Source organism: Perissodus microlepis, chromosome 19 (genome assembly GCF_051167445.1).
Source record: "Perissodus microlepis isolate ML-2025 ecotype Zambia chromosome 19, ASM5116744v1, whole genome shotgun sequence".
NCBI lineage: Eukaryota > Metazoa > Chordata > Actinopteri > Cichliformes > Cichlidae > Perissodus > Perissodus microlepis.
In genome coordinates, this window is record NC_140479.1 from 22,936,155 (window position 1) to 22,963,170 (window position 27,016).

General features: G+C 38.2%; 1 protein-coding gene across 2 annotated transcripts in view; it reads right to left on the reverse strand.

Moving 5' to 3' along the window:
- The window catches only part of begain (brain-enriched guanylate kinase-associated), a 54,017-nt gene that overhangs the window by 16,563 nt on the left and 10,438 nt on the right, over positions 1 to 27,016 (reverse strand). The window contains exons 2-4 of one of the 2 annotated variants that reach the window (XM_084915664.1): positions 14,995 to 15,231; positions 12,859 to 13,020; positions 9,057 to 9,123 (exon numbers count right to left, since the gene is read on the reverse strand). In XM_084915664.1, coding sequence (XP_084771790.1) covers positions 9,057 to 9,123; positions 12,859 to 13,020; positions 14,995 to 15,065 — 300 coding nt within the window. In that variant the 5' untranslated portion in view covers positions 15,066 to 15,231. The remainder of the gene's footprint in view (positions 1 to 9,056; positions 9,124 to 12,858; positions 13,021 to 14,994; positions 15,232 to 27,016) is intronic. The other variant, XM_084915665.1, reaches the window with a different exon arrangement.

The following is a 27,016-nucleotide window of genomic DNA, read 5'->3' on the forward strand; positions in this document are numbered from 1 at the left end:
CTTCCTTTTACATGGTGAAATGTAGTAAAATAATAATAATAATAATAATAATAATAATAATAATAGTAATTTTAACTCGGGATCTCGCAAATTTTTGCGAGATCTCGCAAAACAAACTCGGGATCTCGCAAAACTTTTGCGAGATCTCGCGAAACAAACTTGGGATCTCGCAAAACTTTTGCGAAATCTCGCAAAAGTTTTAGCCGAATTCTTCGGACGCCGGCTCGAAGCCGACCGGGAGGTCGAGGCACGATGTGCCGGGAAAGCGGTGTTCCTCCCGGCTGTAGTAGGTCTCGAGCTAACGGGAAGAATGCGGCTAAAACTTTTGCGAGATCTCGCAAAACTTTTGCGAGATCCCGAGTTTGTTTTGCAAGAGCTCGCAAAAGTTTTGCGAGATCCCGAGTTTGTTTTGCGAGATCCCGAGTTTGTTTTGCGATATCTCGCAAAAGTTTTGCGAGATCCCGAGTTTGTTTTGCGAGATCTCGCAAAACTTTTGCGAGATCCCGAGTTAGTTTTGCGAGATCTCGCAAAAGTCCGTCTTAATTTTTTTTTCTCCCATGTCCCCTCCGGGGCTCCATACAATTTACACCATGAAGCACAGAAAATAACCAACTTTAAAAACTCTGTGATAGTTAGCTGACTGACTATCAACTACGTGACACCTCACAGTCATGTTTCCTCCAGCAGATTTCTGCTAACGTCTTTGTCATGATGTTGATTAGTTATGGCATGTAGCACAAAGTTTTATTGTAGGGACAAAAACTGCAAGGAGAGTAATTTAAAAGTCAGTACTGATAAAGTAGAATGTGCTGCCTGTGGAGATCCCAAAAGAGCAAGAAACCGTTTGTCAGCAAATAAGTTGGTGCAGATTGTGAAGTGCTATACAGAGTAACATAAACTGGGCTGGAAAAGGTGGAGTGGTGAGAGAAATACTGAAGTATAAGTATTAAACTAGTGGCATCAAAATATATTGTTTTAAGTACCAAAAGTAGAAGAACCCATAAGCATTACCACCTATTTTGTTTTAATGTTATACCGTAATTGTCTTAATAGCTGGTCATTTTCAACTCAAGACTGATAAAATTGTGTTCCCCACTGGTTCCTTTATTAAGTACACCTTGGACCCTGTTTGCCTTCAGATTAGCTTTTTCTTCTTCATGGCATAGAGTCAACAAGGTGATGGAAACATTCATCAGAGATATTGGTCCACGGTGACACGACAGCATCATAACCTGTGATGTGAACCTCTCATTCCACCGCATCCCGTTCAGATGACAGATGACTGTGAACTCATTGTCATGTTCAAGAAATCAGTCTGAGATTATTCAAGCCTTGTGACATGGCACGCTATCTTCTTGGAAGCAGCCATCAGATGAAAGGTACACTGTGGTCATAAAGTGGATTTTGCAATATTTGCCTCTGAGATGTAATGAAGTAGAAATATTTACATCCTGCAGTGAGAAAAACCGAGACTGAGGTGATAAACAACACACTGATAGAAAGCAATTATGGTTTAATGTTTTTACTTATTATTTTAGTTGCTTTTACTTCCTGTAAAACTGAAGGTTTAATGCTCTGGTTGTTAACTGATCATAATAGAATGTGAATATAATAAACGGTGGCTTTTTTTATGTAAGTATTTATTTATTTAAGTCAAACTACAACAGACCTTTTTGTTTTGGGATGACAGTTACAGATGAAGAAGATGTAATCTCTGTTAGGAGTAAGACCTCAATTTCCTGTCAGTTTGTCAACGGAGAAAAGAGAAACAAGACTTTCAGCACTATGGACAGCTCCTTAACAATTCCAGCACTATAATGCAGGATCATCCAACAAAAAAGTACTCCACTTAAATAATATATATCATATAAAAACCTATATAAAAGCCTATTATCCAGTTATAAGTACTGGCAGTATTTTGAAGTCTACATTTCTTGTAGTTATTGTTTGTTCAGTATTTAGTCTGAATTTTAAAACTTTCCTCTGTTCTGAAGTCTGAGGGATATTTTGGGTAACACAGGCAAAAGCTTACTTGACTAACAATTGTATGCAAATATGTATTTTCTGCTTGCACCAGCACTGTCTGGGAGAGCCTCAAAGATTAATTTGAATTCCTACTAAACAGTCTAACAGCCACCAAGCTATAACTCATCTAACGCTAGGACTGTCAAAGCTATATTTCAGCAATGTTCTTCTTGATCCACGCTGGCTACAACTACTGAGCACAGCTATACCAATGTCATCACAGCCTACATCTTGCCAGTTCTTCCAGGTGTTAATCACTTGCTTTGCTCTTTATGAATTAGTTTTAGTCATCATTGTTTTTCAGTTGACCTTGCCATTTCAGGCTTCTCAGAACTTTTAATTACGTGTCTGATTTGACTGGAACTGCTTTTGTCACTGCCTGCCTGGTCTGTCTTCTACAAAGGAATATATTCCCCCCTTGAAATGCCATTGCATGACATGACATCAAAAGAAATAGCAATCCCAATAGGCCCTGTCTCAGAAAAAAAAAAATCCCAATACTGTCTCCTGCCATGAAGACCGATTTGCTACACCAAGGCCCTCTGCTTGAAAGACAATCCCTTTGAAAAGAGTTTCACATGAGCAGAATGCATGGATGTGTGTGACTGTATGATGGAAACACACTGAAGGCATTTATGCTGTTCATGGCAGAAGTGTGACAAAGCAATAACTATTAGATCCAAACATCAGCAGTAATAGACTGCATATCACGTGGGACAGATGTTGGTGTAAGTGGCTATCTACTGAATATACAGCACTGTATTTCATGATTGCTCTGATTTATTACAGTTTTCACATCTCACTGGTCCACTACCACGCATGACTAAACCTCCTTTATCTGCCACAACCAATACCATTCACTGTAGCTTCTGCTTATTATAATTATTAAAAACAAATATGTTGTTGTCTTGATCCACCTCTCATTTCTTTAATGTTTGCTGAGAAAATGGAAAATAAATGCAGTGATTCATTGAAACATATTGGAATACAACATTGAAATACAGCCTCATAATTCCATCACTTTTGACAACACACCAAGAACCACTGACTGAAATGCAGACCCAAACCATGAAATAGTCTCCACCTTGTTTTATATATATAAAACAAGGTGGAGACTATTTCACGGTTTGGCTGTAAACACTCGAAAATACATATTGAGAACCATTTGATAAAAAAAAAAAAAAAAAAAAAAAATAGGATTCATAATTTTCAGATTTTCAGTCCAGTAGTCCAGTTTTTTGTTTTTTTCCCAACATTTTATCCATGTTTCCCTTCCTTAAGAATGGTTTCTTTGCAGCCATCCTTCCACTGAGACCAGTTCTAACGAGGCTTTGGTGAACAGAAGGTGGATCACCTGAAGGTGAATCCAGGACTTGACTTTTAGATACTGTTCATCTGTAGGAGATAATTGTTATTTTGACAGCTTCTTCTCTTGTCCTTTATGTTTCCTAAAGTTACTTCAAATTTTTGAAGTACACCATGAAGTACACAGCACAGCATGTTTTTGGTGTGCCTGTTTGGGAATCACCTTGTTGGTGGAAAAAGCATTATTTTATTGATGTCTTCTTTTTGTAGAGACAAATATTAAAATAGGAACAAATTCAGTGTTTATGTGCAGCCAGTATTCACAGAAAAACTTTGAATGCCCTTCAGAAAGCCTGGAAAACTAGTGCTGCAGACCACCTTTGGCTCCTTGGAAGCAAAACAGAAAGAAGAGAGGTGTGGCTCAAAACTTTCACATTACCCTTCACTTGAAGGAAAGAGAGATGTAATGGCATTTAACATAAAAAGTCCTGGTCAAACATAGATGACAGAGATTTTATAGAGCTAATTAAGCTAATGAGTCTCTTCAAGTCACTGTTACAGTGTTACTTTTACAGTTAGCTAGATCAAGGAAGTCTGGATAGACTCAGGGGTTTTCTAGTGGCTTTTATGAAGTACTTTATTGCCATGGAAGAAATGACCTCTTGATGAATGAAAACAAGTTGAAATCATTTCCAGATGCTGACAGCAAAAAGTGACAGTTTGTTTGTTGTTAACCAGCTACTGAAGGAAGTTAGAATATTTTTTCTTCTGATGTTTCCAAGGTGTATAAAATGAACTTTCAAGCTCATCATGTCAGGAATGCCAACTCTTTAAAAATCTCAGAAAATTTGAACATTTCCAAATCCAACACAACTGGATGACATTACTTCATATGTAATTGAAGAATCATGATCAAAAGCATCAAAGCAAGTTGATCTTACAATGAGACTCCAACAGCCTCGTAACAACTGAAAGAAAACGGACAAGTTAAGCGCGAGATGAAAAGCAGCTGACTATAGAAATACATTTTTATCTCCCTATTTCATCCGCCGAGGCTCGATAACCTTGTTGCTACTTCTCTAATAATTTCACAGAATCTTCTTCTATCAGTGAGTGTGCTGCACAGACAAGCCAAATGGATCAAACCTTTGATGAGATAACAATCCAGGCTAATCAAGATACTGTAAGTCTGTCATAAGACACGCCTTGCTGTAGAGCTGGCTCATCTTTTTCACTGATTCTGGCTTTTAAGTCCTAAAGCTGAGGCTGGGAAAATACTTGGGAAACCTCTCAACCTGATGCGATTGGACAGCTGCTGCTGAGGTGACTAGCACAGCAGTTAGCTGTAATAGTTTTCTAACAGGGTTGCGAGGCAGCTAAGACCAATTACTTTGGACATTGATTGCTCTCCCTGTCTTTGATCATGTAATTGCTTTGAGCGAGATGAGAGTGGTTCTGCTGCTGAACAGGTGTGTTGAAATCGATTACAGCAGATTTCTCATTTCTTAGACGAGAGACACAGAATGGTGAGCGTAAATGTCATCATCATTCATAAATTATCTGGTTGTATAAGATCACACTGTAGTTTATTGTTGCTATTTTTTATGATCACTGCATTTGAAGATCTGAAGTCCTTGCATCTTGTGTTTCTATAGAGGCTGCTGATCATGACTCCAAACATTTAATAGAGTCATTGATTTACATTTGAACACATGGGTGTGGATAATATTACACTTAGTTTAGACTGTATAGCTACAGACACAAAAAATCTGCATTTGCATTCATACTTTCTGTTGACTGGCAGTCGGGAAACATCAAAAACAACGTCAGACAATAGCTTTATCAAGTTTCTTGACACATTCACCTGGAAACTTTAAATTGTATTTGGAGCTGAAACAAAAGTCTTGAACCACCCCCTCATTTCTTTACATTTGGCTTCCAAAGAGTCAGACTTTCTTGTAATATTTTACAGTGGTGGAGGAGTAGTTCTCCAGGATTTCTGAAGGTCTTTCACAACTTTTATTCAGACATTGGCTACGTTATCACTCATTTTCAGTCCAGTCCTTGTACCTGACCATATTCAAACAATAGTTATTTGTGTGTTAAATCACTGGTCTACGATCATCACAGCTTGACAGACCTAAAATATCATCATCAGTTTTACAGCCCTTGAACTGACAAAAGTAAAGACATCACCCACAGCCTGCCATGTCACAGAAAAGTAAGATGGTTAAGTCAAGGAGCTGTGCCTTTGACTGAGCCATTTGCATTTCTTTGTAATGACAGTAGACTGACTGACTGAATGTCAAAGAACAGGGACATGTTGTTGACATTCTGCTTGTTTTTCTTAAGCTATTATTTGCTAGGTGGTTTAATATTATGAGTTAAAAAATACTTTAATTGATTCAGATAATGTGAGACAACAGGACTGTATGTGGCTTATGAGCCTAATGACTAAACCTCGTGGTCTATACTTCACAAAACTGTGACTCTGAGTGTGTTTTTCTCAGGCTGAATTAATTTGGGATAAATCTTCTGCTGTGCCAAACTGATAAAAAAGACAATTTCTCCAAAAATAAAATAAAGAAGAAATGAAACTGATTATCATAAAGCAACAATAATGTTATATTGTCAAATATATTGTGGCATTTCTACACCAGGGAACAATATAATAAAATTAAAAGAAACAAATCTAACAGGAGTTGCACTAGACAAAAAACAAACAAACAAACAAACCAGCGGCCCAATTGTGACCTTGTGTGTTGTTAGACAACATTATAATATTTGGACTGATCTAACTGAAAAGACAAGAAATTGTTAAGGATACAAAGCTGAAGCCTCAGGAAACAGATACTGGTAAACACATCTCTGCTGCTGTCTTTCTACAACTCTAATCTATGACAGGAAGAGGAAATTCTGAAAACCCCCCAAACTATAAGTAATGGTCTTCTGGTAACAGGACTTGATGTTCTCAAGGAGATGATTCCAGGTCAAGCTTTGGGTCAAAACCTGCTTACTGCATACATGTGTGTATACAAGTATGTGGTTGAGCTCACAAATCCCCATCACTGTCATACATCTTTTATGAGAGTCTTAGGGAGACCGCTGTGGTACTTTCATACACCATTAGGATTCTGCACTTCGTGCTAATATCAATACAAACAGGCACAGCGGTCAGGAAATGTGAAAGCTCAGAGGGAGAGAAAGAGAGAGGCTGAAAATGTAGTTATGCAGCCTGAAGGTCGAACAAGCCCATTTATATTTATAGCTCGAAAAAAAATATGCACATCCTTTACTTAAGTCAGAACAGAAACACCAGAAAATGGACATTTATCTGCTGCAAGTTAATGTTCTGTTATTGCATTTCATTTGGTGGATTACACAGTAATTACTGATGCATTAATGTGTCAGCGGTCTTTACATGTTGCTACTTGATGGAAAAAAACAAAAATACTCTTGATCTTTAACAGAGTGTCGTATTTTATGAATGGATAACCGTATTTAAACCTTTACTCCAACTTTCTTTTTTTATGGGTGAGCAAATATTTTACATAAACACTGAAATTACCAAAATATGTTTTTGAAAACATGATGCAGGCCCCTGAAAATATTAGGGTGAGAAGCGTTGTGAAAGGCAGGGAAGGGGAAAGCTACCAAGCCACTGCAAATGTGTCAGCGCACAATGAGCATGCACTCCAGAGCCTAAAATAAGAGTTGTTTAATTTAATTTTTTAATTGGACAGCTAAACATCATCTGTCTGCAGGAGTAATGTATACGCCACTGTTTTCTGTTGGATATGAATCATAGATAAACTAAAGGTAGAACTTAGCTCCTTAAGCTAAGTTATCACAAGATAATATCTAAATATATTTGTCTGGAGCTACTTTGTGCCACTGCTCAGCTCTACTGTGTTTTTCTCCATTTCTACTTATTTTCTCAGCATTTTGAGTTAAAACATTTCAACATACATAACGTCAAATTTTGAGATAATAACGCCAAATTTTGTCTATTTAAAGTATTCTGCATTTGTTACATCTGTACATCATAATTTCCTGTAATATACATGCAGAATATTACAGCTTGCTTTTTTAACGTCAGTATAAACATTGATAGCAGAACCAATGGCATCAATGAATTCCAGTCTAAGCATAGATGTAGTGGGTCTCATTAAACTGAGCTGTCATGATTTAGACCCAAGTTTGAGTAATATCAACAGATCACTTTGGTCTTAAAAATGAAAGTGTTCCTATTGTTAAGTCTAATTGTTGAATGTTGTCATTATGTTCTTAAATTTGTACAGTCTTGGTTCAAGCAGTAGGATCAAGACATTCCTTTGATCCTGAGCACCTCTCCAGCCACTCTGTGCTGGGGGAGGTTTTATGCAGAAACATCCTATCTGAAAGATCTGTTTCTTGTGATGTTGCCTCCTGCTTTTATGACCCTTTTGGTCAGCAGGAAGTCTCACACACACACACACACACACACACACACACACACACACACACACACACACGTTCTTGCACATGCATACACGTGCACACACATACACACACACACAGTGCCTTGTCTTTGTAACCAAGGGGGGTTTTACGGAGGGAGGTGCTGTGATGTGTATTGTGTGAACTGTTTTCCCAAAAAAAGGCAGCAAGCGGAGGACGTCGTTGGGGTCATTTTGTGGTAGACACCGACGAGGCCTCCCTTGCAAGTAAATCGATCAATCGCTGACTGTCTTGTTTTCTTCATGATGAATAAGTCTCTAAACTAGCGGGGCTTGCGGAAACACAGACCCAACACCTATGTTTCCACATTTTGTAATATTTAACAACATCTTTTGCACATAAAGTTACATCTAATCCTAACTGGTGGATTAGTTTTGAGATTGGGTTATTTCCTACCTGCGCTGTTAAGTCTGTTTAAATCAAACTCTGGTATCTTTTCTTTCTTTTATATATATATATATATATATATATATATATATATATGGCTACATGTGAACATGGTAATCACACTCAGGTGCCAAGACCAGAACAACTGAGATCATTTGAAGGATATGGCCTCAGTCCAGTTCCATATGAAATCCAGAGGAATTTGTTTATGGTGAAAGCATAAAGCGTATCACAAAGCAACTTTGACATAGCCAAATATAGAAAAGTTCCCATTTTTTCACGATTTATTGTTAATTTCTATTTATTATCTGTTTTTCTATTTGGATACATTTTCTGTTTTTAAACATTTATGTATTTGCACTTTATTTGTGTTTCGTTACAGCAGCATTTCTTTATCATGTAGAAAAAACGGAGACGTACTGCTGAACCAGCACTTCTTTTTCTCATACCAAATGGAATTAAATATGCAGTTAAACATCTTTATACTGACAGAAAGGGGAGTTTCGCTTGTTCGGCCCACTTGAGATCAAAGCGAGCTGTATGTGGCCCATGATGTAAAATTAATTTGACGTGTTCGGCTTACCAAATAACTTTTCATAACAGTACAGACTGTGAAATGACATAGTTTTAATGTCCATATGGAAAACATCAAGAACACTGTGATGTTTTCCAACACGATAAAGAATACCTTCCACCATGATTTACAAAACAAAATAAGATTTTAGTGGCGCTTAAACTATATGTAACCTTATGTAACTGGATTCTTTAGTGTCAATGAAAGATACAGTTACGCAAGGTTTTAAAAAAAACTTGCAAAAACTTCAGCAGGGGATTCTTACCGCCCTGTGCATCTTGTCCTCCAAATCCTGGTTGATCCTCTGAAGAGCTGCATAGCTACTCTGGATCCTGCAAAAAACGAACGGAGAAGTTAACGCACTTAAAAATGCAAACTGCACAATATGACAAGTAAAGAGTTTTTTACTGTTCGTAAACCAAAACAAGCAACGGCGATCTGCACATAAATTTAGAGGAATAAAAAATTTACAACATCAGTGCGCTGACAGAAAGTCTCAGATGGGATTTGCAGGATATCTTAAGTTCTTACTTAGACTTAAGGATCACTGTGGTTATAAATCTGCTGAACTAAAACACCACAAAAAGGGCTGATGGTATGTTTAAGTGCAACACCAGGGGAATCTAACACATAAAAAGTGGGCACAAAAAACTTTTACATCTATAAATATTATATGAAAAGAATAAGGAAGCATGACTATGACTTTATAGTTAAATACCACATAAGTTTTTTCCTCCCTTTTAAATTCTGTTTCTTCATTTTGTGTAGTTTTTATCATTTTGTTATTTTCCCTTACTGATAATATTAGTATTTATTATCGGTTTTGCTCTTAAGTAGACCATTGCATTGGCTTAATGCTTAATGTAACCCCTGCCCCTGACTTTATATTTGTTAACTTATTCCTCTTATTTTATCGTGTCACCTCTCAGCTCTGTATTACATTTTCCCATTAGCTCTCAGGCCAAAGAGAGTGTTGATAAACTAGCATTTATGGCTCCATTAAGCAGACAGATTTGGAGACTGTGGGCAGTAGAGATCAGAAGCAAAAACAGATCATAAAACAAAGGTCTGAAAGAGATTTGACAAGCTAAAGAGGGAGCATAAATGGGAATGACTGAGTAGAGCTGACAGAGAGTGGCTCACACCATAGTGAATAAATAACTGTAAAACCTGCCATAATAAGGGAACACTGAGCACTGTTACTCATTTTAAAGGTGCATGAACAAACTGAGCTTTGTTATGAAGTAAAATTGTGTAACTTGCGAAATATGACTGGCATGCATTGTAAGTGTCTGACACACGCTGTGCCCCCTTCCTCAAGTGTCAATTCCATTGAATTCAGTCAATTCATGTGTATATTATTGTTCTGTTTACTTAATTCTCTTCCTGTTTCCTAAATAAATGGCTCGTCTTTACTTAACTTCTATTTGCCTATGCACGTCTGCACTTGGGTTTCCACATTCCTTGAATCCCGACACACATATGATATGCCAACTCCTCAGATGACACATTCACTTTACTTTAATGATTAATATTCTTATTAATCTTCAGTAAACATGTCCATCAACACCTCATCAGGTACACTGCAATAAAATGTTTATTAAACTAACAAACACTAAAACTAAGGTTTTTATTTCCTCTGCATTTTTTATTTAATTTGAGTTAATTTTCCCAGTTCCCAAAATCGTTAGATTTTTCAAAAGTCTTATTTAAATTTTTAATTAGTTATTTAATTAAAATCTTTTTTTTTTACATATCAAGTTTTAGTTTTTAGTTTATTTTCCATTAAATACAATAACCTTATATCAGATGCTTTAGAACAGGCTCATTCTGAATCAATACTGGCTTTTGTACACTAATTTTCTAATGTATTTTTTCTATTTTTATTGTTTTCTAATATAGCTCTACTTCACATTTTTCTTCCTGTCCCTTGTGCTGCTGTAACAAGTGGATTTCCCCAGTGTGGCATTAAATAAAGTCTGTGTCTATGTCATGAAGTCATGTCATAAAGGTTTGGACTCATCCAATATGGACTTAATTACTATAATGATGGATAGGCAGTGCTGGGGAGTAACGGAATACATGTACCGGCGTTACGTATTTAAAATACAAAATATGTTTATATTAAGACTCGACTGTACACTGTGTTCATGTTTTCCTCCGAAACAATAAGTTCCGTTGGAGCAGCCTTTCAACGCCTCTCTCTGTCTCACGCTAGCAAAGTTGACCCAGACAACAAAGTAAAGCTATTTTTCGGGTACGAGCCTGACACAAACCCGACGTATTAGCCAGAGGTCCCTTTACTACGGTTCGGAGCCGCTGACCTGTTTTATATACGCGTGGAATAGTTTTCTATACGAAATCACTGCAAAAAGTGCAGCCTTACCTAATGTCCACCCTACTGTTACTCATTTTATATTGAGATTTAAAAATTTAGTTGGTATTGGTATGGCGAGTAACCTTCAGTAATAGTAATAAATCACACAGCAATAGTACATTCATGTAGTTGTAAAAAGCATGATAATATATTAAGTAATCCAAAGTATTCCGAATACGTTACTCTCATTGAGTAACGTAACGGAATATGTTACAAAATACATTTTGGGGCATGTATTCTGTAATCTGTAGTGGAATATATTTTAAAAGTAACCTTCCCAACACTGTGAATAGGACGGTGTCTGTTTTGGGAAACTCAGAGTTGCAGCCTTGATTTTTGATGATGTAGTTCTTCTGGCTTCATTTATGTGCCTCTGGCATCCACTGGAGCTGTTCCAAGTGAGGATGTACTGGCAGATTGCTGCAACATCAACAGCACTGTGGGCATTGTACTGGACTGCTGTAGTTAAGAGAGAGCTTACCTTCACCTATGGTCATGAGCCCTTGGTAACAACCAAAAGAATGCAATCATAAAGCAAGTCAAGATGCTTTCCCTCTGTATGGTGTCTGAGTTCAGTCTTAGCAATATGGTAAGGAACTGGATAATCCTGGAGTAAAGTCCCTATTCGTGTTGTTAGGGTATTTGTTTGGAGATTTTCCAGGTTCTCCCATACCTGCTGAGAAACTCCCATTCCACAGCATGCCAAAGGTACTCTATCAGACTGTTCATTGCATCTAAATGACTGTGCAAGTCATTTAGATGCAATGAACTCACTGTCATGTTCAAGAAACCAATTTAAGATAATCTGAGCTTTGTGAAATTGTATATTATCCTGCTGGAAGCAGCCATCAGAAGATGGATACACTGTGGTCATAACGTGGTGGTGGTAATAAAGCTGTGGTGTTTAAATAATGGTTATGAGAATACTGCAGGGGTCCAAAGTGTGCCAGGAAAATATTCCAGACACCATTACCCCACCATCAGCATGAACTGTTGACACAAAGTAGGATGGATCGATGTGTTTATGCTGTTTATCCCAAATTCTAACCCACTCTTTGAATGTTGCAGTACTCAAGACTCATCAGACTCCGCAACACTTTTCCAGTCTTCTCTTGTCCAGTTTTACTGAGCAGGGTGAATTGCAGTCTCAGTTTCCTGTTGTTGCCTGATAGGAATGGCGCCTTGAGTAGTGTGGTCTTATGCTGCTGTAGCCAATCCGCTTCAGTCTTTAACATTCAGAGCTGCTTATCTTCATACCTTGGTTGTTACTAGTGGTTATTTGAGTTACCGTTGCTTTCCTATCAGCTCAAAGCTATTTGGCCATTTCATTCAGACTTCTGGCAGATGTTCTGAATACCCTGCTTAGCCTGTTGCCACCACCACCTAACTAAAAAGCAGAAGAGGATGACGGGGTGGTGTTCAAACCACCTGCGAGAAGTCTTTTAAAATACTGGAAAAGACCCAGATAATTGACTGTCAAAGAATTAAAAAGCAACAGAAATGTATAAAAGTGAAAACTGTAAATATGTAGACTCAATATGATGTATCTAAACCGTATTCATTTTCTCAATAAAACTTGCTTCCTAAGTCCCAAAAATTGCCCTTCTTAAGCTAAAACCAGGAAATGAAAGTTGTGCCACAAAATGCATAAATAAAAAGGCAGCCATCTCATAAAGCCATGCACACACACCTGCGCAGCTTCTCTGTAAATTTCTCCAGTTCCTCCTGGGCCCGGCGCAGCTCTGTCTCGAGGTACTGCCGAGTGGAGTCAAACTCAGTTTCCACCATCTCTAGTTTGTGGGTGGTGTACGACAGGCGCTTACGTAGGTCATCCTTGTGGTCGTGAAATGAGCTGAACAGATAGCAGAGAGCGTTTAGAGAAAAGGAAAGAAGAAGATAAAGTCGCACAATAGTGGTGCACTTTTATTTCTGTCAGTTTGTCAGATTCAACAAGCCAAGCACAGAATGCTAGAGAAAACAGAGACAAGCTGAAAAGGCATTATGTGTTAGTGTGAGAGGGAGGGAAAAGGGTGAAGTGTAGCTGGAGTGTAATTCAGTTTGGGGTCAGAGAGGTCCCAGGCAGGGGGATAGCAGGGAGGCCGATGGGGAGGAGTAGATGGATGGAGGAGGACTACTAATCATTTCCCATTCACAAAAAAGGAGTAGAACTGGGAAAGGAGCTCCCATCGGTGTAATGGTGAATTTTTATTACACCCTCCACCCCCTTCACCATCAAATGTGTGAAAGAATAGAAAAAGATTTTTGCCCCTGGACTTGAACCACTGGTGATTCATAGAAGAAGGGGCGAAAATACAGAATGAAACACAACTTTGTGTACGAGAAGGCTTTAAAAGAAAGATGGCATGAGAGAGAATGAGAGGCCAAAGGAGCACTGTTTCAACACCATCCCTGTCAACAACACCAGGCGGGAAGAAATACTTTGGTTGTGTGTTTGAAGCAGTTTTGCGCATTAACAATGAAAGCACACCGACAGGACTGACTGTGGGAATGGATATGGTAGCGGAAGGCTGTAAAGATTGGGAGCAGGAGCCATGTGCGCTCTGGGGGATTTAGCATTGTGCCAAACTGATGGATACTTGGCTCATGGAGAGGTTTGATGGCTCGGCCTAACCATCCAGCAGGCGCAATGACAGCATCTTCCAAGTTCACCTCAGTTCTAAGCCTCAAGCTAATCTGACACTAAAGTTGGAGTGTCCATAGTAACTTAGAGGCTATGCCATGTAAATGGGTGGTGCAATAGGCTAGCCTTCACGTCTGTGTCCTCAGTTGAGAAGCTGCACTAATTAAGCCTTTATAAATTCATAAGAGGTAATCTTATATGCATGGGACCTCATGCTAGGTACTGTGAACGTTTTTTTTCTTTTCTAGTCTTGATCATATGCTAAACCGAGGTCAGCAAAGGTCTGAGAATTGCATTTTGAGCTGGAGTTAGTAACATGTTTAAAACCAGTTTAAAATCTTTCAGCACATTTTAAAGGAACTGGTCTAAGACCTCCTGGGTACTTTGACTTCATGATATTGAGCCCATGATGGAAAGGCCAATCACACTTCTCTTTAATTTCTGTAGACACATTTGGCAAAATACAAGACTTTCACCTGGGACAGTGTGGTTTGAATACCATGTCAGCACTCACTTTTGTTGATGCTGTGGTAGACGAAAGTGAATAGAGACGTAAAACTGCTCTAGTCTCCCCCCTCGCAGTTTTAATCCTCAGACACGGTGTCTGTAGGCTTACTCTGTGTAGGGACGTAAACAAGTGTATTATACAAAATGTGATGCTACCCTTCAAGTATGGAATCACAGCCAGAATGCTTTTAGCTTATAAACACTAGAGGAACAGTCAAACAGTTCGCCTGCACCTCCAGCAGCTAAACACAACACTTCTTGCTTGTTTACAAAGAGAAAAACAGAGACGATCGCTGGATAGTTTATTTTATCTGTTCAATATCCCGATGCAGGTTTGCCCTCCTAAGTGATTTTGCAACACAATCTTTACAACAGCTTCAAGTAATGTTGTTAAAAAAATACATGGCAAGGAGCCCCAAACCTTTTGCCAGTGTCCTCTGTTTTTGGTCCAAAGCAGAGCGCCATTAAACTAGATTTAAATGTCAGCCGACACACGAGGGGATGTGATGATGAGTGATGGCAATGAATAGATACAACGCGATGTTTTTAATGGCTTTTTAATGGTTATAACCTCCCAATGAGAATCCATTTCCACGAGTTAAAATGAATGAAATGGATTCATCAATGATGCGGTCGATGTTTCGATTCTGAATAACTCTGCTGACTGACTCGTCTTACCTCCTTTTTTGATGTTTGCAACCGTTTCTCTGGGTTTTGAGAGCAGTTTTGCCAATATATATCTTTTTCATATTTTTCTCTGTGCTCCGGCTCTCATGTGTGTGTAGTTGGTGCTGCTTCTGCTGCTCCTGGTCGTCTGAATGCTGAAGCCAAGTTTGAACTATAACCGCAAACCGACAGTCAAAGCTTTAAGTCTTGCCTGGGGAGGCAGATAGGAGTTGGCTATCTGTGATGACCCTGGCAAAAGAGCAGAGAAAAACAGCTTTGAAGTCCCACAGATTTAGCAGCACATTTAGTTGCGTTAACTCCAGAGAGAAACAGAGATTTTATGCGTGTTCAGAAAATGAGCTTGTTTGGTACGAGAGAGAGCAGAGCTGACGGATCAATGAGATAAGTTCAATAGCAAGGAAACTTGAAAAATATTGAGAAGTGTGATTTATTGCACCTCTAGTTTAACTTTCATTACACAATCAGCGCACAAAGCTCTTTGTGATGTATTCTATCATTTCACAAGCCAAAAAACATATATGCACCATGTGAATTTCTAAAAATAATACTAAAACCAACACTAGTTAAAGAAAACTGCAACACTGAATTACATCATTTTAGCTGCATGTTTGTCCTTTTCTTCCTTCTCGCTCTTGTTGTCAACAATTAAATGCAGCCAATACAAAGAGACGCTAAGTTATTGACTAGCTGACCGCAAAAGGTTATTCCCCAATAAATCAGGGTTATGATGAATGCGTGTGTGTTTCTACTTCCACTGCTCATCATCGCTCTGCGTTGCTGGGGCTTGAACTCAAGTCTGCTGCGCTGTAAGAACTTAATAACCTGCCACTGGCAAGCATGAAATGTTTCAAATCAAAATAAACCTTTCAAGGTGTGAGCATATCTCTCTTTATGCAGCTGTGTTTGGTGAGACCTGCTGATATTACTCCAGCTGCACATACACAATAACAAAATATAAAAATGCTGCTACTAAAGGAAGCTCCATTAAAAGTAAACTACAGGCTATTTTCTAAAGTCGATTATTTAGTTATGCATATCTTTCGGCGCTCTGTCCAGCAACAGCAACCCTGCTTGCTTTTCAAGATTCAACACATCACTTAGTCCCCATCTTTAAATTTCTTCATTTTTTATTACATTTATTCTTGTGATTTTACAAAAGAAATGTTTGAAAAAGAAACAATGTAGTAGAAATAACTGGGAGCCTAAAATATAATCAGATGTAACACTAATCCCATTACTATGCAATGCACAGTAACATTATGATGCTGACGTCTCTTTTTTCCCATAACACCTGCAGTGACCTACGAGCCATTTTTAAATTCTAAAATGAATTTAATAAACAAACAAACTGGCATTTAACTGTAGCTTTTCTTACCTATCACACAGCACTGTGCAAAAGTCTTGAGCCACACATCATTTCTTTATATTTTGCTAAGGAAACACCACTGGCTGAAATGCCAACTCCTCCAAACATTCAGACAATAATTTGGATTGACTGATTTTCCGTCCAGTTCTTGAGTAATTCTGCATAACTCGGCCTTTCCTCGCTGTTTTCCTTTTTCAATAATGGCTTTTTAAAGGACAATTTCTGAATTCAACGAACAGTACGAGAATCAGCTGAAGGGCCAGATGCATTTCTCAGATCCTTGTCTGATCAGGTCAGATAGTTTTTTAGGCCAGGCACTTCTTTTATTCAACATGTTTCCTGTAGTTTCCTCACATTTTTTAAGGACACAGTGCACACCATGCTGAGATATGGCAATATTTCAGCTAATAGGCCTTTGAAGCACTTTGTGAGTGCAAAAATACAATTAAATTACTATCAAATTGGTGTTCTGGTGATCTTAATCTAGATTCAACTGAAGAAATTTGGAACACATTATGTGTTTCTGCAACAGACTGCTGTGAACAAAGTGCTTTAAGATATAATTTGAAATGGGTTCTTTGTTGTCTTTCATGTGTAGACACAACCTTGATTCTTCTCTTGTTTTCGACCCCTTTGTTACGTTTGAATGACTTATAGCCCCTTAACGATGCCCTACCATAATTATAATAATTTATATAATTACTATCACCATTTGTAACCAGAGTGCCAACCTCTCAGTGAGTCCATATATTTCCCTTTTAAACCAAAAATGTCCCATACTTAAGAGCCATGCATGAATAAAGACATAAATAATGACACCAGCACAACTTATTTCAGTACACACAGAATGGTAAGGTAGCACTCTTACAACAAACTGGATTGAATGTTTTGTAACCAATTCTAATGGCACCATGACTTAAGCTATTAATTTTAATCTCTGTTTAGCATTGGCTCAGGAAACAATGGCGGTTTCTGGAAACACTGCTAATACGGCTGCTACAGTCATTTTCTTATCTGCAACGCACAGAGGGAGAGAGCAAGACAGAAGACAGAAATAGTTGCTGAATTTGTAAGTGTGGCTGTATAGAATCTGTCCTGACATACACAAATGCACCTACACATGCTCCTCCCTGAAGTGTGTACAAGGTACTGTACCCTTACTGTATCGCATCACGTCCCCCATGGGGATAAGCAGCAGATCTTGGTGCCTCTGGTGTTGTTTTGTAAGGTAAACACTATCCACATGAAGAAACAAATCTAAGTCCTCAGAGTACCTTGTCATAGGCTTACTGCTGTTTTCACACTTTCACAACTCCAAAAAGCACTGATATGTAAATCAAACACAGTCTACTTTTTTCCAGCCTTGCCACATAAGTATTAAGTGAGCTCTATAGTGTGGCTGGAAACACAAGCAAACCCTGTTTGCAACTTGTCACAATCATCAGACTATGCACACTACAGGGAGTACAACAAATGGTTGTTGTAATGCTGCAGACTATAACCTACTTCAGGCAGACATCTTCCACCTACTCTGACTCTCTACTTTTTCTCCTTAATGAGAATGGCTCGGCTAGTAGTTTAATCCAGAAAAACAACCTAATGCAAAACCAGTAAAAGGTCACAACCAGCCAGCATCCATCTTGGATTCACAACAGAGAGGCCTAATAATGCTTGCGGGTTGATTTACTTGTAATGAGCCACAGGAGTTGAGCGAGGTAGAGCTACTGCCTGCCACATATACTATTCACAGGGAGAAAATAAAGGCATTAAACTTTCATGGTCACAGTGCCATCTCTCCTGAAGTCTAATGTTAAATCTAACCCTTCATTTTATAGCTTGAAATGTGTCTTTGCTGTTAATTTTGTTGCTCAATGATGACACCAGGCAAACAGCTCAGCTATATTAAACCTTTTAATGAAGTCCTCCTAATAACAGAACAGTTTTTTGTCACTGCTTTCTAGAATCAGAAAAAATGTCACTGCTTTATTAACAGCTGCAGAAATAATTGTTTATTATCACATACTGGTTAAAAAAAAAAAGAAAGACTGTCTATATTTTTCTTCATTAATTTGATAGTCATGCTTGGGGACATCATATTTGAAGAATGATTGTATAGTACATAATGTATGGATAAGAATTTACTGAAATGGCAGAGTCATCTATTAAAAAGCTTTCCCTATTATCTTATTACATAAATCGATCATCCTAAACATTAAAACCAGGGTGACTTGAATGCCACTGATCATGGCATTACTATGTAATGATTCAAAAAATTGGAATCCTCAAATACTTCTTAGAAATACTGTTGCAAATCAAGGATGTTCCCATTGCACTGGAGATTCCCCCGTTCAGTTTTATGGAAAATGCAACACAAAACTGGTCAGGAATGGCCTCAAATCACTGATACGGCAATTTATCTCAGCTTTTGCTGGATGCACATGAGCCCCCAAGGGATCCATTGCCACGGGACACAACAGCTCTCCCCAAGAGGTTCCATGTCTGTGCTCCACAGGCCACTGTTAGATAAATGATGTATGCTGTTAACTGTGCTGCTATTTTTTCCAGTGGTTACAACTGCACCACATTCTTATGGATAATAATTTTATTAATATTGCCTTTTTTGCTTAAAAATGCCTTACATAAATATATGGTTAATAATTCTGGTAGGAAGCTTCCAACAATAAAACACAAGCTGTAAAAAATAAAAAATTGTCTAACCAACAACTGCTCCGCTCAGAGGTATTAGATTCAAACAGACCAAACAGAAGATGAAGTGTTGATAATTAGAAACCTTTCTTCAAGTATTTTTTCCCACTGGTATTACGTACCACATCGGTTGAGGCTTAACTCCACAAGCGCGAGTTGTGCATTTCCTCTGATGCAAGACTCCAGAAATATGGCAGTCTCTTGTGCATGCTCCACTACCAGTGGCCAGAAAAAGAGCTCTGTGGATTAAGCCACCGGAGCAATGTTGATGATGACTAGTCAACATAATTTGCTGCCTGAAGACAAGAACTGCAACTGAGGAGTAATCCACATACTGTTTATCGCCTCTTAATTTCTATCTACATATCAAAAGGGACTTAACCTTAAGTGGGTAACAACTTTGATAAAAGCTTCCAGTTACAGTTTCATTTAGGCAACTAAAATCTAAGAGGTGAACTAAATTATACAGAAATGTTGATGGGAGCACACTAATTAATTGCACTTTTGACTGCAGTATAATCTAGGAACTGTTAAAGTACAAACACCTGATATTGCAGTTGGAAGTAATGTCAAGCATAGTTCAAGGCTGCAGAGCTAATACCTTTTTTTCTACAGTACAAGCTCCTGAGGATAAATTAACTGATAACAAATAGGTTCCCTTGCTGTGTTATGACTCATCAAATTTTCTCAAGCTCCTTTACAGGTCCTTGGCCCTTTAAATGGTATATCAGTCATACCAATAAAGTTTTATTTGCGGGAGTCAAAGTTTGTGAATGTACACCTAACGAGCTTCAGAGGAAGCAAGCTTTCGATTCTGACTATTTGAAGGGAGATTTCACATTTACCCTGATCTGATCACATCAAGGGGGCCACAGCATGAGTAACTGGAGACATTCATTCCCACATAACTGGTGTGTTTGTGTGTGTTGTGTAGTTCAGCGCTGGTGTGGGAAACTGTTCTTTAGTGCATTTGTGGTTAAGATTACTTGAATGATCGTTCAATTATCGCCACATGATTAGTGCTTTCATTTTCTCAGTTTCCCAATAAATATGTCAATACCAACTCACTGAGCCAATCAGTGTCTTTAAACTAAGTGGCATAAAAGTCATTTTGCCTCAGTGTAGGATCATCACGCATCAGAGAGATTTCAAGGTGATGTACAACGAGTTATTTACAACCCCACTTTTAATTTGCTCCTGCCAAACTACAGTCCTCATAATCCAATCTACATTTACTTTGTTATTGTGCAATATAACTTTTTATTACCTGAACCACCACCTGGCACACAGGAAAGCATGACTGGTCTAACCTGAGCAAAGCTAAGCAGCAGGTTAGGATCAGTTTACAGACAGCAAAATTTGATATCATAAGGTTAAAGAGACAGTATAGCTAGAGTTGCACTGGGATCTCCTGCAGCTCATATAAGTTTATGGTGATATTAAATTGCTTCTCTAATTGTTTCTTTTTGCTATTTGACCCCAAGATGATCGATAAAAAACTATGTAAGCTTGGGAGTGTCTTCACTGAAGGTTATGGTAAGAAAAAGGTTGAGTGGGTTAGGGTTAGGGTGGTGATAAAAATATATCTCCCTTCTGACTTTCAGTTTAATATCTTGATATAGTCAAACAACAGTAAAATTAAAAACTGACTTTCACTCCTGTGACAACAGAAACGGCATTTTGAGAGGGATTATTTTTCGGCTTTGTCTTGTGTCACCACGAGTGGCATGTAGTGACTTTTACAGAAAGGCGAGTAGAGACGATGATGGTTAAATTGGGCCATAATAAAACACAGATACAGTCTCGTGCATCTTTCTGCACTCCTTCCTGAAGAATTGTTTAATGTCATTATTTGTTCATCATCATATTTACTATTAGCTGACAATGATGAATGAATAGGGTACTTAAGAGTACTTATTCTGCAGAAAAATGTTCCCCATCAGTGTTGAAGGGATTAAAAATACTGCTGTAGATATATAAGTTGGGATCATTTTAAATACTTTGTAATCTCTTTAATTTAAAGTAATATGACATATTCTAAAAAAATGTGAGGAGTGAGGACCCCATTCCTGAAAAAACAGCTGTTAACCGAGTTTAGAAAAACAGGCTTATACCTTAATTTACAAAACAATATTAGATATTAAATAATATTGTATAAATAAAATCACAGCTGAAATAAAAAGCTTGTGCACCGTGTGACATATTTACCTGTCAACATGTACATAGACGATAAAAAGATGAATGAAAAATAAAGATGATCTCTTAGCAACATTGTTTAAACATTGTTTGGTCATTCGAGTAATTTCTTTCAGAGATGTTCTTCTGTTGGAGTCTGCACCTGTTCACATTGCTTGTTTTAATAAACTGGACATAGCAGAAAATGACATCCACCATTATCATCAAGGCTGATGTACTAAAGAAGTTATTAAAAAATTTTAACAATACACTCCAGCTCCTTTAGATTACACAGGCTGGCCGAGGTGGTTAGTAAGAAGATGGTTTTCAGATTTCGCCTAATGACAGAAGCTTGTTTACTTGTTAATGCTAGCTCTATTTCCATTTAACTGATCTCAAAGCAGTGAAAGCTGAGGAAGTGGCAGCTAATCTAGCACTGTTGTCCCCCGTCAGATTTCCAACCAAGACCAGAGGTTTTTCACCATGCGCATGTTTAAACAAACAGAAAAAGCTACAGAGGTCCCAGTTTGACAAGCTCAAGCCATTGTTAATGGTACATGGACACAGCTTCAAAACACTGACCTGTAGGGATTTCAACGATACTGTTGTAAAGTGGGGGTTAATCCTGCTTCCAGAGACAATAATTGACTGCGGCCTAAAAACAGCAATGATGTAAAGGATGGATGTAAGCAGGTATGAGAGAATCTTTATGATAGAATACTGTTTGAGATGAAATCACTTTCAGTTTCAGTTCTCCAGGCAAGCACTGCTTCCCTTACTTGCCCTGATGCAATGCCATTGCATTATACTGCAGCTATTTCAATACGGAAACGACTTCTAACTAAATAAAATATAAATTAAAATGATTCAGAGCTGTCAGACTTTTTTTAGGAGCCTTACAAAAAACCCCTATAAATATTCCTACTGAGTGTCAAAGTTGATTTCTGCAGCGTCTTATTTCATGTGCATTAGGCTGGTGACTGTGATATCTTGTTAGAATTTTGGCATATAGAAATTTTGGGCATGAATGTTATTTGCATGGTTTGTAGGCTTTGCAAATGATGGAGCAGCTGTGATTGGCTGATAGAGAGGACCACCCTCACTCCTGTGTGGAAAGATCAACCCTAATCTGATCGTCAGTCACTGCATTACTAGCAGTTAGAACCTGCAGTCAACAAGGCTGTAAAACACACAGAGAAGATCATTTTCACATATTCACTAACTCTCAAATTGATAATCTCAATAAACAAGACGTTTCCTTCCCTGTTTGGAGATTAACAGATATGAGTAAAAGACGGGTGACGTGCTGAACACAAGGCTGCAGAAAAGCAGAATATGGTCATCATGCTAAAGTTATCAAAGCAAACAGTTTTCTAAACTGTGGTTTAGAAATCTACTGTGGTGGATTATTTATTCATTTTTTTTAAACTAACAGCATTTTTTACTGTTGCAGTTTGATATTATTTCATACTGGAGTTAAATGGTACAACTAGCCAAACAGCGCAAAGTCGAAGGAAGATTTAACTCTGTCATTTTTTTTTATTATTTTATTTATATATCATCAAATGACAACTGCAGTTATCTCAAGGCAGGTGGAGACCCTATAATAATACATAGAAAACTCCAACAATCAAAAAATCTCATTTCCAATTAAATTCACAGCAATTGTTTCAACCCCAACTTTCAGGTATTGTGCCTTCTTTTCCAGTCATGTTTTGAACAGATCCAAGTCTTTCTCATAGTGACCACCAGTTTCATAATTTTTGTGCTTCTCAACAGTTCTATAAAAGCTCAGCAATTAATATCAAAGCCAAAAATACAGTCTAAGGGAGAAGATTTCCGGAAAGGCTGCATGCCCTAGAGAGGCTTTAAATCAAAATTCCTCCTCTATTCACCGGCTTTCATGAATTCATCTGAGTGCTACTTTTCTCCTGGTTTAATCTGTGAAGACTGAAAATGAGAATAGATTTGCATACAACAGAGAGGATTTGAAGCCTGGACAATGTGCAAAAGGTAGAGCAGAGGCACTTGCAGTAACACAGAGGTAGGCACAGTATAACACACTGCACTTAAAAGAATACTTTCAAGATGTGTGAGGTTTTTCTTCTGGGCAAAGGATGAAAAGATTTTCAATGTCTGCTCAAGATTAATAAGACATTAATATAGACCTTGACCAAAGAATATAGCAAGACCAACAAAAAAACCTATTTGCTACAAAAGCTTCTGGGCAGCAACCCGGACAAAGTAATAGCATCCAGATCCATCAGGTCAAATGAAGTTCAAGTCACCTATAATTCCAATGATGTTTACTCTCATCGGGAAAAACAACTCGAGCTCTTCTAAATTTAATTTCCTTTCAAGCCTCCAGCAGAATTGTGAGAGCTCGTTAAAATGTTTTTTTTTTTCAGTAACTGTCTGACAGAAAAAAAACAATAGGAAAAATAGGACAAAAAATAGTGGTGACATGAATCTAGTTTATGAACATTCAATGATTTATATTGTTTTATCTGTATGTATCTACAAAGTCTCCCCTCTGTTTCTGTGTTTCCTGCAATAAATATACAATACAAAGCTCTACAACTACACATTGCTGTAGACCAATAGCTCATTGTGCTCTTCACCCCTTCATAACCCTTAAAGCAAGAAACAAGAGTCAGGAAAGAGGGGGGGAGATAGCGAGAAAGAGAGTAGTATAATAAGAGGAAGATTAATACAATCCATATGCTATGTTTGTGTGTTTCGCATATAGACTGATTCAATTGATCTCCATTGTTAAAATTATGTGAAAGAGGAGTTCAGTCTTTGCTGAGGTTGCCACGACAACCCAGTCGTGACATACCTGTGCTCCCAGCCTGGCAGAGGACAAGAAGTATAATAAGAAGCATTTTAAAGCTCTAATATATACAGTAATATTCGTGTTTTCTTTACTACTTGGGAATTTATATTTTTTAGTTTTTCATGCCTCATTCTATTTTTTGTAAATGATTAAACTGTAGTAGTTAATTAGTCAAATGTAATAGTTAAATGAAGACTATAACATCTCAACCAGGATTAGAGCAAATCCCACAAAATTATGAACATCATTGTTCTCCTCAGGTGAGCTGTAATTAATACATTGAAGCACTTTACTGTGTATTTTAGTGCAACAGAAAGTCAAGTTCTTTTAGGCTACCAAGGCTTTAAGGCGTTAAGTAACAAATAAAAAACGTTTTACAAATACCACTATTATCATTACTACTACTCTTTCACAAACTCACTTGCAAGAGATATTTCTGTCTTAAGCAGGCCTCCTGCCACTAGGCCTCATATCTCAAAGGTAATTAAGAGTTGAGTTTCTTGCAAGTCTGTAATGATTCTGTGTCTGCAGAAGCCCCAAGGACTGAGAGAAGCATCTTTTACCAAATTATAGGCAAACAGACCTCGTAAAAATATTCTAAGAGTGACAGAGCTTATCTAGATGGAGAAGAATAGGGTATTTGGAGAATATGTAGATATGTGGTAGCGTGGATCACAAGCCCAATGCCGTCCAAGTTTTGTACTCGATGCACGATCAGTATTGGTCAATCCTTCAAACCCTTTCCATCTTGTGCTAGCAAAAACCCACCAAAGAATATCACAGAAACTCCTTCCTACCCGTCAAACTTTATAACCCCTTGTGTATTCTGTTTATAGCATTCCTCGGAATATTTCATTTTAACTTAGGACTTAAAGCAACTTAGCAACAGTCATATATAGGTGAAAATATGTCATGTCAGCAAGTGCAGCCATCTTCCTCTTCACTAATGTTGAGCTTCCTGCAGTTACTTAGTAAAATATCCAACAGAATGCTAATGCACCAAGTTGTAAACAAGGTAAACATTATTTCTGAAAAACATCTGCATTTTGGCATCGCGGGAATGTTAACACACTAGCAGCTTTTAACTGAAGCCTAAGTGAAGCCTCGCTGTGCTGCTACAGTTTCTGTTAATGTTTGCTTCTGTTAAGCTTCTGCTCTTGTTTGTGTTTTCCCCGTATGTGGCTTCATACAAAATACAGTGTGACTTCAATATTCATTCAACACACTGACATATTATTGCATTTAAAGCTGCTGTGTTAGTGACGTTAGCATAAATTTACACCTACCGAATTTAAATGTGACGCTCTCTCTTTTTTGCGGTTTTTGGTTTCTTCCAACTGACAGCTGATGGTAATATTTTGCCGTGTACTGTAGCTTTTAAACACTCCTCTTATGTGTTATTTTATCTCTTAATGCATTTTCATTTAAAAAACTGTCTGCTGTAACTACAAACAAGCCATACAATGGAAAGGATAAACTTAAGCACACAGTAAAACTGCACAGAGGACGAAGTGCACAATTCTCTGCAGGTTCAATGACATATGAGTCATGTCATCCATTGTTAATGCAATATTAATTATAGCCACTTTAAGAGCGCATATATAGGTTTTTTGTTGACATTTATAACTATATAAATCCCTAATATTATAGTTAATAGAGGAAACCATTAATTTCTTTTTCCACAGACATCAGGTTTACCAAACTTACTGATATAAATCCAGTGATAACTGACTTTATAGGTCTAACTCTAATCTATGACTAAAGCCCTACATTCCCTTCTGTAGAGTACAGCGTAACGTCGTACTGTAGGACAGCTCAGCGCTGCAGACCACAAAGCTCTACAAGGGCCACGACGGCCACATTTTGTCTTTGAAAAAAGAATCCTGTTCTTTTCACCTTAAAGCCTTTTCTTTTTTATCATCACCGTCCAGATTGGACATCTGGAAATCCACCATGCATTAAACCACAGGAGGCCACCGGGGCTCAGACTGATTATGCGCATGTGGGCCGAACATACAGCAGCATGTACACAGCCCTCCAGGGTGCAATGAAGTATTTACTGAGGTGTAATGGGTGTAATGGGTGCAATAGGTGCGCAGTTTGTTCAACATGTAGCTAGAAACAGAGCTGTATATTTGTTTGACAAAAAGCCTCTCTTAAGAGGAAAAAGCCGCTTCTATTATTAAGCTCAACACACTGCCAAGAACGTGTCAACAAATTATTGTTTATACAGCAAGAGTGTCAGAACCACGACACTGAACCAGAAAGATCAGGACTGAAGCTAATGCATTAATGAGAACACGCAAGCAAGTAGGGGCAGTAAGCTTGAGTTAAAACCTCTGAGTTGAAGACCTTTATCTTCTGTATTTTATCGGCCACATTAAAATGCCACGCATCACACTCTTTTGACATACAGTACATGGACTTTGTGCTTTTGAGAGACTTGAGGTCTACTCTATGTGTATGTGCACCAGAGGCTTATGTTGCTCAGCTGACCCTGTCCTGTTGGCTTTTACGGAGCTGCATAAACGCCAGCAGCAGACAGGCATATCTCCAGATGTCCAGGGAGCGATGAGGGTGGCGAGGTGGGACGTCAAAGGGAGAAAGCATCTTAAGACTTAGACATGTGATGCACAGCGGTCTAAATCAGAGAATATGGGTACATGTGCACGCTCAAAGACAGAGCCAACCCCTTGAGAACGATCCAAAGTAGATTCCACATCGCCCAGCTCCACACGCTACAGTAGTGCACCCTAACAAACGGCTCCTGCATGATTCCCAGAGCTCATGGTCTTAGAAATAATTAGACAGAAGAATGAGAGAGCAGAGAGGTGGTAAACTGCTCCAGGCTAACCTGAAGGGAGACTTTGTATAGCATCTGCTTTTGGAAGCTACGTGCTTAGGAAGAGATGAGAGATGAACAAACAAAG